Source organism: Capra hircus, chromosome 24, assembly GCF_001704415.2.
Source record: "Capra hircus breed San Clemente chromosome 24, ASM170441v1, whole genome shotgun sequence".
NCBI lineage: Eukaryota > Metazoa > Chordata > Mammalia > Artiodactyla > Bovidae > Capra > Capra hircus.
This window is the reverse complement of record NC_030831.1, coordinates 20,655,580-20,668,023: the sequence shown is the minus strand read 5'-3', so window position 1 is coordinate 20,668,023 and position 12,444 is coordinate 20,655,580. Positions and strand designations below refer to the sequence as shown.

At 45.8% G+C, this 12,444-nt stretch overlaps 1 protein-coding gene across 3 annotated transcripts in view; it reads left to right on the top strand.

Annotated features, from left to right (window-relative positions):
• Nucleotides 1-12,444, top strand: part of FHOD3 (formin homology 2 domain containing 3) — a 529,663-nt gene that overhangs the window by 501,668 nt on the left and 15,551 nt on the right. For 2 of the 3 annotated variants that reach the window (XM_018039640.1, XM_018039639.1), the window contains 3 exons: nucleotides 1,523-1,715; nucleotides 5,245-5,268; nucleotides 6,577-6,751. In XM_018039640.1, the coding sequence (XP_017895129.1) occupies nucleotides 1,523-1,715; nucleotides 5,245-5,268; nucleotides 6,577-6,751 (392 nt within the window). The remainder of the gene's footprint in view (nucleotides 1-1,522; nucleotides 1,716-5,244; nucleotides 5,269-6,576; nucleotides 6,752-12,444) is intronic. The other variant, XM_018039641.1, reaches the window with a different exon arrangement.

Below are 12,444 nucleotides of genomic sequence, written 5' to 3'. Positions count from 1 at the left end.
TTTTAACTAGCAATTTTGGTTGTAAATAGCATTTTTCTATCCCTTTCTAATTTTATGTTGTATGCTTTCCTTTAGTATTCTTCACAAATGGACTAATGTACTGTCCCTCATTTGAAAAACATACCAAACCCCTATTAAACTATATAAATTAGAGTGACCAAAACTATTTTTTTCTACAATTAGTGATATCACTTATATATACTGTTTGTTGTTCACAAAAATTTTCCTTTGTCTCCTGGTAGCTTCTTTCTCATTTCCTAAATAACTGAAAATTAGACACATCTTTGCTCATTTTCCTTTTCTAAAAGTTTTAAGTAAATAGAATCCAATAACTTTAATTTATATACTAAATAGCTGAAATAAATGTTATTTGCTTATAAGCATCTTTGTACAAATCATTAATTAGCATATTATTCAAAATATGTTCCTGTCAATTCCATCTATTCATTTAAGTCCTCTAAAATTGCTAAGCAGCATTTCTTTACCCCTACTGAGTTTTCGTATGAGCTAGAAAACGTGCAATACTTTCCTTAAAAGTGAAAGTGAAAGTCACTCAGTTGTGTCTGACTCTTTGCGACCCCATGGACTATACAGTCCATAGAAGTCTCCAAGCAATAATACTGGAGTGGGTAGCCTTTCCCTTCTCCAGGGGCTCTTCCCAACCCAGGGATTGAACCTAGGTCTCCCGCATTGCAGGTGGATTCTTTACCAGCTGAGCCACCAGGGAAGCCCTTTCTTAGAATAGTACTTTATTATTTTTCTTATAAAAGTTTTACACACCAATTTAAAAAAAAAACCATTAAATCACAGATAACCAAGAAGGAAAAAGTACTAACCTCCTGAAAACACACCACCTCCATCAGTGAGAAGGTTAGCTGAATTTGACTTCTGCTTACATTTTCACTCTTTCAGTGCAGTTCAGTCGCTCAGTCATGTCCAACTCGTCATGACCCCATGGATTGCAACACGCCAGGCCTCCCAGTCCATCACCAACTCCCAGAGTTTACTCAAACTCATGTCCATTGAGTCAGTAATACCATCCAACCATCTCATCCTCTGTCATCGCCTTCTCTTCCCGCCTTCAATCTTTCCCAGCATCAGGGTCTTTTCCAATGAGTCGGTTCTTGCATCAGGTGGCCAAAGTATTGGAGTGTCAGCTTCAGCATCAGTCCTTCCAATGAATATTCAGGACTGATTTCCTTTAGGATGGACTGCTTGGATCTCCTTGCAGTCCAAGGGACTCTCTCAAGAGTCTTCTCCAACACCACATTTCAAAAGCATCAATTCTTCAGCACCCAGCTTTCTTTATAGTCCAAGTCTCACATGCATACATGACCACTGGAAAAACCATAGCTTTGACTAGACGGACTTTAGTTTCACTCTGTAACCTCAAAGAACCCCAAGAATGAAGAACAATGTCTTTGGGTGTTTGGGTTTTTTTTTTTTTAACTAAAAGTCTGCAGACAGCTGATTTTTGCTCCTTAAATCTGAAGTCCTTGCCGCCATTGTTTCTTCACGGCAGGTTCCACTCCTTTCTCCTCTTTATGGGCCACCCACCATATGCGATTCGGGAGGTGAACATAAACAAGTTCTGCAGGATCATCAGTGAGTTCGCACTGGAGTACCGCACCACCAGGGAGAGAGTTCTGCAGCAGAAACAGAAACGGGCCAACCACAGAGAGAGAAACAAGACCCGGGGGAAGATGATCACTGATGTAAGTTTCATGAAGTCAGTTTCTTTATGTCATTTATTCTGAATGTCTGATCAACCATAGAACTGCTCCACAGTTTAGAGGCTGCACTTTTCTCTTTTTTTGCCTGAAAAATATTTGCCTCTTTTAAAAGGTGCTCTTAAACTGTCCCTCTACCACTTTGGTGAAAATCTGAAATATAACAAACTTCAAACTAAGTTGTAAATTAAGGAGGGGTGGCTGGTGGAGGAACTTTAACCTACCACACAAGTAATTAACTTGGTGGGCTATGTGATGCTAATGATGTTGAATACTTGATTCCATTTTCAACCTTTGTGAAGTGGCTAGAATTGAAAGAGGAGAAGAAAAAGTCTAAAAGATAATGACACCAGAGGAAGAAAAAGGTTCTGATTTGGGAATTGATTCAGGATTTTAATAATCAGGATAATATTGCATAATCAATCAGTTGACACATGGACTACCCATTCTAGGCATTTGAATGGAAAAATAACTGATGTGGTTGCTCAAAGACATAATCTTATGGGCTCTTGGCAGTCCCTTGAGTTAGAAGATAGGAGAGCCCAGAGGACAGTGAATTTAGCAGGAGTCTCTGATGGCCCCTTGGGGAGCCCTGCACACTTGCATGCCTCCCCAGCCCCTGGGCTTGTCCTCCATCTCTTCTGCCTCAGCACGGAGCCCACACGCATGGGCTCCATGAACGCCATGTGGAGGGCAAAGCGCTGTGTGAAGATGCCAAAGACAAAGACACACAGCGCAGGCGCCTCTTGCCGCTGGGCCTCCATGAAACTTGCGTTCAGTCGCTTCAGTCGTGTCTGATTCCTTGCGACTGCATGGACTGTAGCCTGCTAGGCTCCGCCCCTCTTTATATCTGTCTGAGAAGCAAAGTGCCTCTCGGATCCAGGGAACAGAATAGGTAAAGGGTGAAGACACAGGGAGTGACCTTGTCGTGCGCGTTGCAAGCCTCTGCTGAACCCAAGTCAGGCAGGTTTCTCTGGGGAGGAATAAGCTCAGTTAAGGAGACCTCACTGAGGCTGCCTTCTGTGCCCAAGGTGATCAATCATCTTGTAAGACATATAATAGGAAATATGATTGCTAGCCACATTCCTGAGGGGTGTGACCTTCTCAGATGAACTATCTTATAAATTGTGTTTCAATTTTAAGGCATTTTGAAGGAGAACCAGGGACTAGTCTCCTTACCATTCACCCTACACTTGATCCTTGTTTCCTTGGAATTTGCTGAATCCTTAGGGAGTGCCCAGATCACATTTCTGCAGGAGGGACCCTTTCTACAGATTGTTCTGAAGACCAGTGCCATCAGCTGAGTCTTCCATGTCCTCTCCTAAAATCTGGGTTCAATTGGATCGTCAGCTTCCTGGAAAGACAGTGACTCAGGAAGCAAACTGAACCCACTTAGGCAAACTGTGGCCCACATTTCATTCCAAAGTATTATTTTTAAACATTTAAAAAGGGAAGTGCTTATGTTTGTGGCAATGAGACACACTGGAGTGTGAAAAATACAAACTCAGTATGCTTATAGTTATGAAAACACATCAGAATTTCTTGCCAAATTCTTGAGATTTTTTTTTTACAGATCCCACTAATTTTTAAGTTGTTTCCTTTTCTGAAAATATTCAATCCTCCTACTTATAAACAGGGGTAAATGTTTCTATAATTGGATTCAAAAATATTTAAATTCGCATTGAAATCTGGACAGCACAGGTTTCTTCAGGGTTCATCCTCAAGGTGGCCCTTGTTTTTGATGGTACGAGTGGCACCATTCATGTAGAAAGATTGCCATCTGCTGGGAGATTAGGATATTGTCACTCAAAGCAAAGTATACAGCTTCAGGCTTTTCCAGTTCTCGGTTAAGCACCCATTGTGCACCCACCAAGGCACAGGGCTCCTAGGAAGATGTGAGCACAGTAGCAGACAAACTTGTACCCCAAGGGTGTCATGATCTGGGTAGAAAACGACATTTATGCACAACTGAAAACAAAAGCAGGCAATAGAGAGTCACAGAGCCTGTGAGCATCGGAGCTGGAAGTGATTTTTAGAGAAAACTGTGGGAAGTCATTTTTAATATAGATGCTGAATAATGAGCATGGAAGTGGTTGCAATTAGAGAGGACTTTAGGAAAACCATCATTTTATGAGGCACAGAGAAGTCTGGGTGAAATCTAAAGACCCTGCATTCACAGTCAGCCCCACACCTGCTCTCACACACCTGTCTCCCCTCTTCTTTCTCTATTTCTGAATTTGCAGAGGGCCTCCTTTCTTACTCTCCAGGAGTCCTGCCATGTAAGGATCAGTGAGAACTTAACTCAAGCCTTTTTCCCTATGTCCTAAACTAGTTGCAGGCAACACGGTGCATAGACGAGACAGCACAAGGCAAGTGTGGCCCTTTCTGCCTTCATCACACCCTGGACGGGCAGTGAGAATGTAGGCTGTCCATCCCTGGACTCTTACAGCCCTGCTGAGGGCCCTTAATCTTCCCCAACCCCAGCTTCCTCTTCTGTGAAAAGCAAACGCTAGTGACTGGGGGGTGCTGAGAGGGCTAGAGGTAAGCACGTGTGCTCATCACTGGAACAATGCCAACTATCCAGTTAAAGAAGCTCTAAGATTAAAAAAAAAAGAAAAGTCATCTCTCATCACAAGGCTGATTGCCTGGAGGCAGTGTAGAACTGGAAGCATTTTGTCATTTCGGCTCCCAAAAGTTTAGTCAGTTCTCAAAACCTGCGTCTAATTTGCCGTCCTGGCTTGTAAGCTCAGTGGAAACACAAGTTAAATTAAGGGTGTGTTTGATTTAGAATTATGAAATTGACATGACTTTCATCCTCAATTTATTTTTGGAAAAGGAATATTTTATTTAGTTACTTAAAGCAGTTTGGCTGGTGATAATTAAAAGAATGGTGTGTCAGTTCAGACAGCCTCCATGAGGAACAGGTAAGATTTTAAAAATCGTTTGATGTTTCTGAGGAAAGAGTCAGGGTACCCGTCCTGCCCAGGCAGTGGTCCCGCTTCTCCTGGGTGGCCTGTGTGTAGGCGGGTTCAGGGGGACCCAGACCTGGCAGCCTGGGCAAGGAGAGGCTCAGCACTCGGAGTGAGAGGAGGGGATTCAGTGGATGGATGGAGACAGGCAGAGGGAGGTCTTGATGGTTGGCAGGTGGTGGTGGGTTCCCTGGAACATGGCCAGCCCAGGGACCAGCCAGCTGACTGTGGTCAGCCCATGGCCAGACCAGAGGTCTTTAACGGTCAGGGGACCAGGTGAACCAGTTTTTGTCTCCCTAGGCAGCCTCAGGAAATTGGCCTGACCTTGGTCAGGACTGGTCTTGGGACTCTCAGAGAGTGTCCAGACAGGAGGGCTATGCAGGCAGGGCTCGACAACTCACATCAAGAAGGGTGCCCCAGGTTGCAGTGGCTGAGTCCTTTTATTGGAATTTGCGGTGGCGTTGAGATGATCTCATCTCTGCTGACTTCTGTGCCTTCTGAGCATCCCTTCTGTCTTTCCCATCCTGTCCTGTCCTCTCGAGTAGACTGACGAAGAAGACGAAGTCGAGGTAGGATGTGTATAAACATGGAGAATGCCGCACGTGACCCTCCCGAGCGTGCTGTAGAATCTAACCTGACGTGAGCGGCATGACGCGCCAGCCCTGTTCAGCGCATTAAACCTCGCATGACTGTTTTCTGTTGGGTGTGCGTGTGATCACTAACCTCCTTACACGGGTTCTTGTGGTGTGTGCCCCAGGGACTGACTGAAGGGAAACTGCATTTTCCTAGCTGTCCCAGAGTCCCAGGCCCTGTCAAGGGTGGCAGGGTCAGCAAATCTCTTTCTCTTGCTGGACAGATGGACAAGGGGTGGGATGGGTGGTGGCTCCTTCCCCTGACCCTGGTGCAGATGCCAGAACCAGAGGCCAGGGCCGGGCTGCCCAGACCAAGGATGAGGAAGCAGCCACGCAGATGGTACAAGCCACGACTGTGCCCTGGGCTTCAGCACCGGGGCTGAGACAGTGGGTAAAAAGAGGAAGCCAGGGATGGATGGAGCTGTTCTTTGCAAGTGTTATTCTAACTGACTCTTTATTTTTCATCCAGATGTTTGCTGTGTGTGCATATGGCCCGATATTCTAGCATACCTCTTGTAAAACATACACTCTATCTTTGATCAGCCTAGAATTAGAGAATCTCATCATGGGAGTGTAATGCTTGTGAAAACAACTACATTTTTGACACAATGAGAAGAAGTGAGTGTTGCCAGACTCAGTTTCAGCATGGATTTCTGGGCCATATTCTGATCTGGGCCCTGAATCAGTCTTTTGGGGCCTTTGGCAAATCCCTCCATCTTGGATGGCCTCAGTTCCCTTCTCTGTAAAGCGAGGGGGACAAGATTCTGCACCTGAATCCCACTTTTAAAATTCTATCTTATCATAATAAGTGATCCATACGAACGCTTTAACTGCTTTCTGGCACCACATTTGAAAAAATAAATCGCACTGTATCTGATTAACAGGCATGTTTCAACACTCACATCCAGCCTTTGGTGTTAGATTTGGTTTCTGAGTTCTTCCCAGAGTTGCAGTCCATCGCCCCTTGCCGGCTTCCCCTGAGGGAATCTGCAATGAGCCGGGAGACGCACTGCAGTAGAGGGATGGGTGTGGTCCTTCTGGGACCAAGGTTTCTCTTTCCAAGGGAGCTTGCCCCACGTGCAGCCATCTGTCATCAGTTCATTGACGCCCTCACTGACTGCCATCACTAATGCACGTAAACAAAAAACGAGAGAGACAGAGAAGGCTTTCCTCAACTGGAGGTTTGCTGAGCTTGAGTTGGTTTTTCAGGAGTCACCTCATGCCATAACCCCCTTGCTCTTGCAGTCTGGCAAGTTCTCCAGCGGTTCCCCGGCACCCCCGAGCCAGCCACAGGGCCTGAGCTACGCGGAGGATGCTGCTGAGCATGAGAACATGAAGGCTGTGCTGAAGACCTCGTCCCCGGCCGTGGAGGACGCCACCCCGGCGCTGGGCGTCCGCACCCGCAGCCGCGCAAGCCGAGGTAACGCCGTCTTCCGGGGCGCCCGTAGTGTCGGGTCCCCCCACAGGGTCCAGGTGACTGTGTGTCTGTCCGGGCGGTGGACGGTCCACTCCCCGGGGCTCTCTATACGCACGTCATCACACTTGCCTTCACTCTCACCTTTGTGACCTGCCTTCGTAGCTTCATTTCAAAAACAAGCAACTTTCCCCAAAGCACAGCTTAGTTCACACAGGAGGTAGGAGTACTGTGAACGAACCCTTGTGGGTTAAAGCCGAGATCAGCAGGACTTCCCTGGTGGTCTAGTGGCTAAGACTCTGTGCTCGCAGTGCAAGGGGCCTGGCTCAATCCCTGGGCAGGGAACTAGTTCCCACATGCCACAACTAAGAGTTCACAGCCAAATAAAGACAAATATTTTTAAAAAACAACCAGAGATCAGCAAACTGTGTCCTCCAAGCCAAACTGAGCTGGCCATTTACTCCGATAGGTAAGGTCTTAGTGGAACACAGTCACCTTCCATGTGCGTGTGCTGTTTATGCTGCTTTGGCACTACGGGGCAAACTCGAGGGCTTGCAACAGAGACTGCGGGGACCATGGAACCTAATGTTTTTCCTCTTTGGCAGCATACAGAAAAAGGTTGCTGACTCTTGAATTAAAATGCTATCCCTTTTTGCCTTTTAAATCCTTGGAGCAGAGAGGAAACTAAGCTTCAAGATGGTAAAGACAGAGAAGAGTTTCCAAGTCTGTTTCATAAATTGGAAAGGATTTTTAACTTGAATTAAGAATTAAGATGTATTTCACATCTGAGAGTGCTTCCCCGTGCTTCCCTGGTCTAGGCTGATGCCACGTTTACCTTCCTAGGTCTCCTCGCTGCCTGCAGGGTCCAGCCCATGCTATTCATGTGGTATGCTGAGGTCCCTGCCTGGCCCCACACTTGGTTTTCACTTGGTCCCACATGGTGTGCATTGCCCTACTCTGCACACCCTGTGTCTCCCTGCGGCCCCACCGTGGCCCCTGCTGGCCCCTCTCCTCTGCCTGTCCTGTTACTGCCAGAGTCCACCTCCTCCACACTCTCCACCTCACTATGCACTCCTGAGACCCCAGGTTAGGTCTCAGGAACTTCCAAACTTTACAGCTAAAGAGAATGAACTCCTAGAGAACAGACTTTCTCCTCTTGGTGTTTGCTTAGCACATACTGTGCACACAAACTAGAGGAAGCCATTTATTTGTTACCCAAATTGAAATGCTTTAGCATGTAAAAGTAGGAACAGTGAGAGACTTGACTTTCTTGGGCTCCAAAAATCACTCCGGACATTGACTGCAATGATAAAATTAAAAGACTCTTGCTCCTTGGAAGAAAAGCTATGACAAACCCTAGACAGCATATTAAAAAGCAGAGACATCAGTTTGCTGACAAAGGTCCCTATAGCGAAAGCTATGGTTTTTCCAGTACTCATGTGCATATGTGAGCATTGGACCATGAAGAAGGCCAAGTGCCAAAGAATTGATGCTTTCGAATTGTAATGCTGGAAGAGACTCTTGAGAGCCCCTTGGACTGCAAGGAGATCCAACCAGTCCATCCTAAAGGAAATCAGTCCTGAATATTCATTGGAAGGACTGATGCTGAAGCTGAAACTCCAGTACTTTGGCCACCTGATGAGAAGAACTGACTCATTTGAAAAGACCCTGATGCTGGGAAAGATTGGAGGCGGGAGGAGAAGGGGACGACAGAGGATGAGATGGTTGGAAGACATCACCGACTCGATGGACATGAATTTGAGGAAGCTCCTGGAGTTGGTATTGGACAGGGAAGCCTGGCTTCCATGCTGCAGTCCATGGGGTGTCGCAAAGACTTGGACGCAACTGAGCGACTGAACTGACTGACAGTGTCCCTGAATCTAATTCCTTCTCCCCTTCTTAATGCTGGGCTGGGCTTCTTAATGCAGGGCTTTTTCTTTGATAGACAGCCAAGAATATGCTGGAAGAAGGGATGCCTGCCTCCACCCTTCCCCATTATCCTGACTGAGACAGAGGATAAATAGAGCAGTCAGCCTTTGTGCTATAATCTAAATCCCAGACTATCCCCAGATACATGCAGGTGTTACTGTTCACATCAAAGCATCACAGATTAGGTTCTCTGTGATTTGGTCTTTCTGAACCCTCTGATTTTCAGGTAGTGTTGGATGTGGAATTAGGAAAAGAAAATAACTTACTATTTGGCAAAGCACAGGCAACCTTTTGGTGAGCAAAAGCAGACAGATGCAACTGTCACAGACCACAGCCCTGAGTACTTGGTGTGGGGCATTCTGATTGTCTGGTTTTCTATGTGGAAAGAAAGGTGCCCTCTTCTTGGCCAGTGCTGGCTATAAAAGGCCTCCATTTCTCAGATCAATTAAGAAGTGACAGGAGAGAAAGAGTATGTAAACAAGAAAGAATGTAAGAGGAGAGAAGAAAGTTGGGGAGGTCAGAAGGTGAAAAAAATAATACCATTAAATGCTGAGCAGTAGAGACTGTCAGTCTAGACAAAGCATAAAGCAAGGATGAGAATAAAACAAAACAGCTTTGCACTGTTGGGTGTGAGGCTGGGAATCACTGGTTCCCGAAAGGCCTAGGGCCTGCTATGCATGAGTCTGCCTGTGCCCCAGCAGCTCTTGGAGGCTTTGTCTCCTAGGCTAACCGTGGCCACCAGGAGATCAAAGGCAGCATGGCGCCTGCACTGCAGTGACCCCAGCCGTCATGAGCCGAACTGCTGTGCCTTCATGGATGCAGGCTGGTGCAATGCAAGCCACCCTGGGAGGTGGAGGCCAGTATCACTGTGCTGTGTGCTTGACCACTTAGTCGTGTCTGCCTTTTTGTGACCCCGTGGGCTGTAGCCCGCCAGGTTCCCCTGTCTATGGGGAGTCTCCAGGCAAGAATCCTGGAGTGCGTTGCCATGCCCTCCTCCAGAGTATCTTCCCAACCCAGGGACCAAACCCAGGTCTCTTTCTAATGGAACATAATTTGTTGTTGTTCAGTCTCTAAGTCATGTCTAACTCTTAGCCACCCCATGGACTGCGGCACTCCAGGCTTCCCTGTCCTTCACCATCTCCAGGAGTTTTCTCAAACTCATGCTTATGGAGTCAGTGATGCCATCCAACCATCTTGTCTTCTGCAGTCCCTTCTCCTCCTGCCTTCAATCTTTCCCAGCATCAGGGACTTTGGTAATGAGTCAGCTCTTTGCATCAGGTGGCCAAAGTACTGGAACTTCAGCTTCAGCATCAGTCCTTCCAATGAATATTCAGGGTTGATTTCCTTTAGGATTGACTGGTTTGATCTCCTTGCAATGGAACATAATGGGTTGTGCTAATTTGAAAAGAGAAAACCCTTCCATAGGGGAAAGGACAAAAAGAAAAAGATATTGCTGGCTTTGTGCAATGTGGGTTCATTTTCACTAACTGATAAAAAGGATTAGAAAGGAAAGTGGTTCAGTCTCTCTAAGACTTCTTCTCCCAGGTGGCATGTCACAGGGAGTAGCAAGTCACCACCCCTGCTACTGTAAACCAGAAACGTTAATAAAATTACGAAAACGTTCCTTCAGAATACATCAGAGAACTGTGAAAGGAGAGAGAACTAGACAAACTAGAATTCTAGGTGAGCTGAGGGCACCTCTCTGAGAGCATTCACCTTGTCTGGGCCCAGGCTGAGAGTTAGATTTGCTGCGAGCAGAGTATCTTTAATAGTGAAGAGAATCCAGCAGAACTTTCAGTAGTCATGTGAGCTGGCATAAGAGGATAGAGCTAGAGAAGCTTCAAATGCAGACAGTTTTCTTCATGGGACATTTGCTAAGTACTGGGGCAGGCTGGGGAGTGGGGGGGAGTGGGAAGCTGTGTCAGAAAGGCTGTAGAAATGTTCCTGCAGTCTTGAAGTTCTGAGGAAACAAAGACAATTTAGAGTAAGCACCTTCAACAAATGCATACAGATAGTTAAAGACAGAGATGGACTGATTCTCAACGAAAACTGCTATTTGGCCCCAATCCTGCTCAGTCCTCCTGGTGGCTCAGTGGTAAAGAATCCACCTGCCAATGCAAGAGACACGGGTTTGATCCCTGGGTCGGGAAGATCCCCTGGAGAAGAAAATGGCCACCCACTCTAGTATTCTTGCCTGGGAAATGCTAGGGACAAAAGGAGCCTGGTGGGCTACAGTCCATGGGGTCACAAAAAGAGTCAGATGTGACTGAGCAACGAACACAAGAACTGCTCAGTCCTTCACTGTGTCTGCTTAACAGAAAGGGTAAAGAGTAGAAGGAAATGACACTGACTTCAGACTCTGCACTCTTTCCTACACAAAGCACAGTACATAGTCAAAATTAAGAGCCAGGAAACATGAAAATGTGACCAAGAGGAAGAAAAGGAGACTAGAGCAGCAGATCCGCAGGTGATCCAGATGCTGAAATCTGCAGCCAAATTTAGCCATTTGTAGTTGTTAAAAAAAAATAAAGGAAAATAGAGACAGATTGATCAAAAGTTTGAAATTTATTTGAAAGAATCAACTGGAAATCCTAGAACCAAAAAGAAGATATCTGATATGATGGGTTTAACAGCAGAGTGGTACCCGCAAAAGAGGTTGGTGAGTTCAGACAAAATAGGTTAGCAGGAAACAAACAAACTGAAGCATGGTGAGAAAGAATGAATGGAATGAAATGTAAGAGATCGGTGAAGTGGGATGAAGTGAGAATCGCTCAGTCGTGTCTGACTCTTTGCAACCCCGTGGACTGCAGCCTGCCAGGCTCCTCTGTCCATGGAATTCTCTAGGTCAGAATACTGGAGTGGGTAGCCATTCCCTTCTTTAGGGAATCTTCCTGACCCAGAGATCTAACCCAGATCTCCTGCATTGCAGGCAGATTCTTTACCAGAAGAGATAGGTGGGACACAGTCAAATGGTCTAACATATGTGTAACTGGAGTATCAGAAAGAAAAAGTGGTAAGAAGTAATAATTGAAGAAATAATGGGTGAGAATTTTCCAAAGGCTCATGATAGACAGCAATCCACATATTTTAGAGAGGTGGCAGGTCCAAGGAGGGGCTTCCTGGTGGTCCAGTGGTTAAGGATCCACCTTCCAGTGCAGGGGGCATGGGTTAGATGGTTGAAGAACTGAGATCCCACCTGCCTTGGAACAGCCCTTGCACCACAATGGGGGAAGCCTGTGTGCCACAACTACTGTGCTCTGAGCTTTAGAGCTCATGCTGTGCATCAGAAGTCAGCTTGCCACAAGGCAAAGACAGATATTTAAAGAGAAAAACAACAAATCCAAGGAGAGGAAATACTAAGAAAACCCTACCTAGGCATACACAGGCAAACTGCCAAGACCCAAAGATAAAGATAGCATCTTTAAAACAGCCAGAGAGAGGAGTGTACTTTCTGAGGAGCAACAGTAAGAATGATAACTCACTGTTAGCTGAAACTATGAAAGTCAGAAGAAAGTGGAATGGCACCTTTAAAACTGCCAAAGAAAAAAAGAAGTTTCTAACCTGTTATAAATCTATACCCAGGGAAACTCTTTTAGAAATGAAGGTAGATGTTTATTACAGTAAATAATATATATTTGGATATAATTATTTTCATTTTAGACTATTTCTTTGTTAGATTTTTAAGGGAAAAATTAGTTGCAGTGTTTTCTTTCAAACTACAATTTGCATATTTTTTAAAAAATGAAGTCCAAATAAAATGACATGGTACT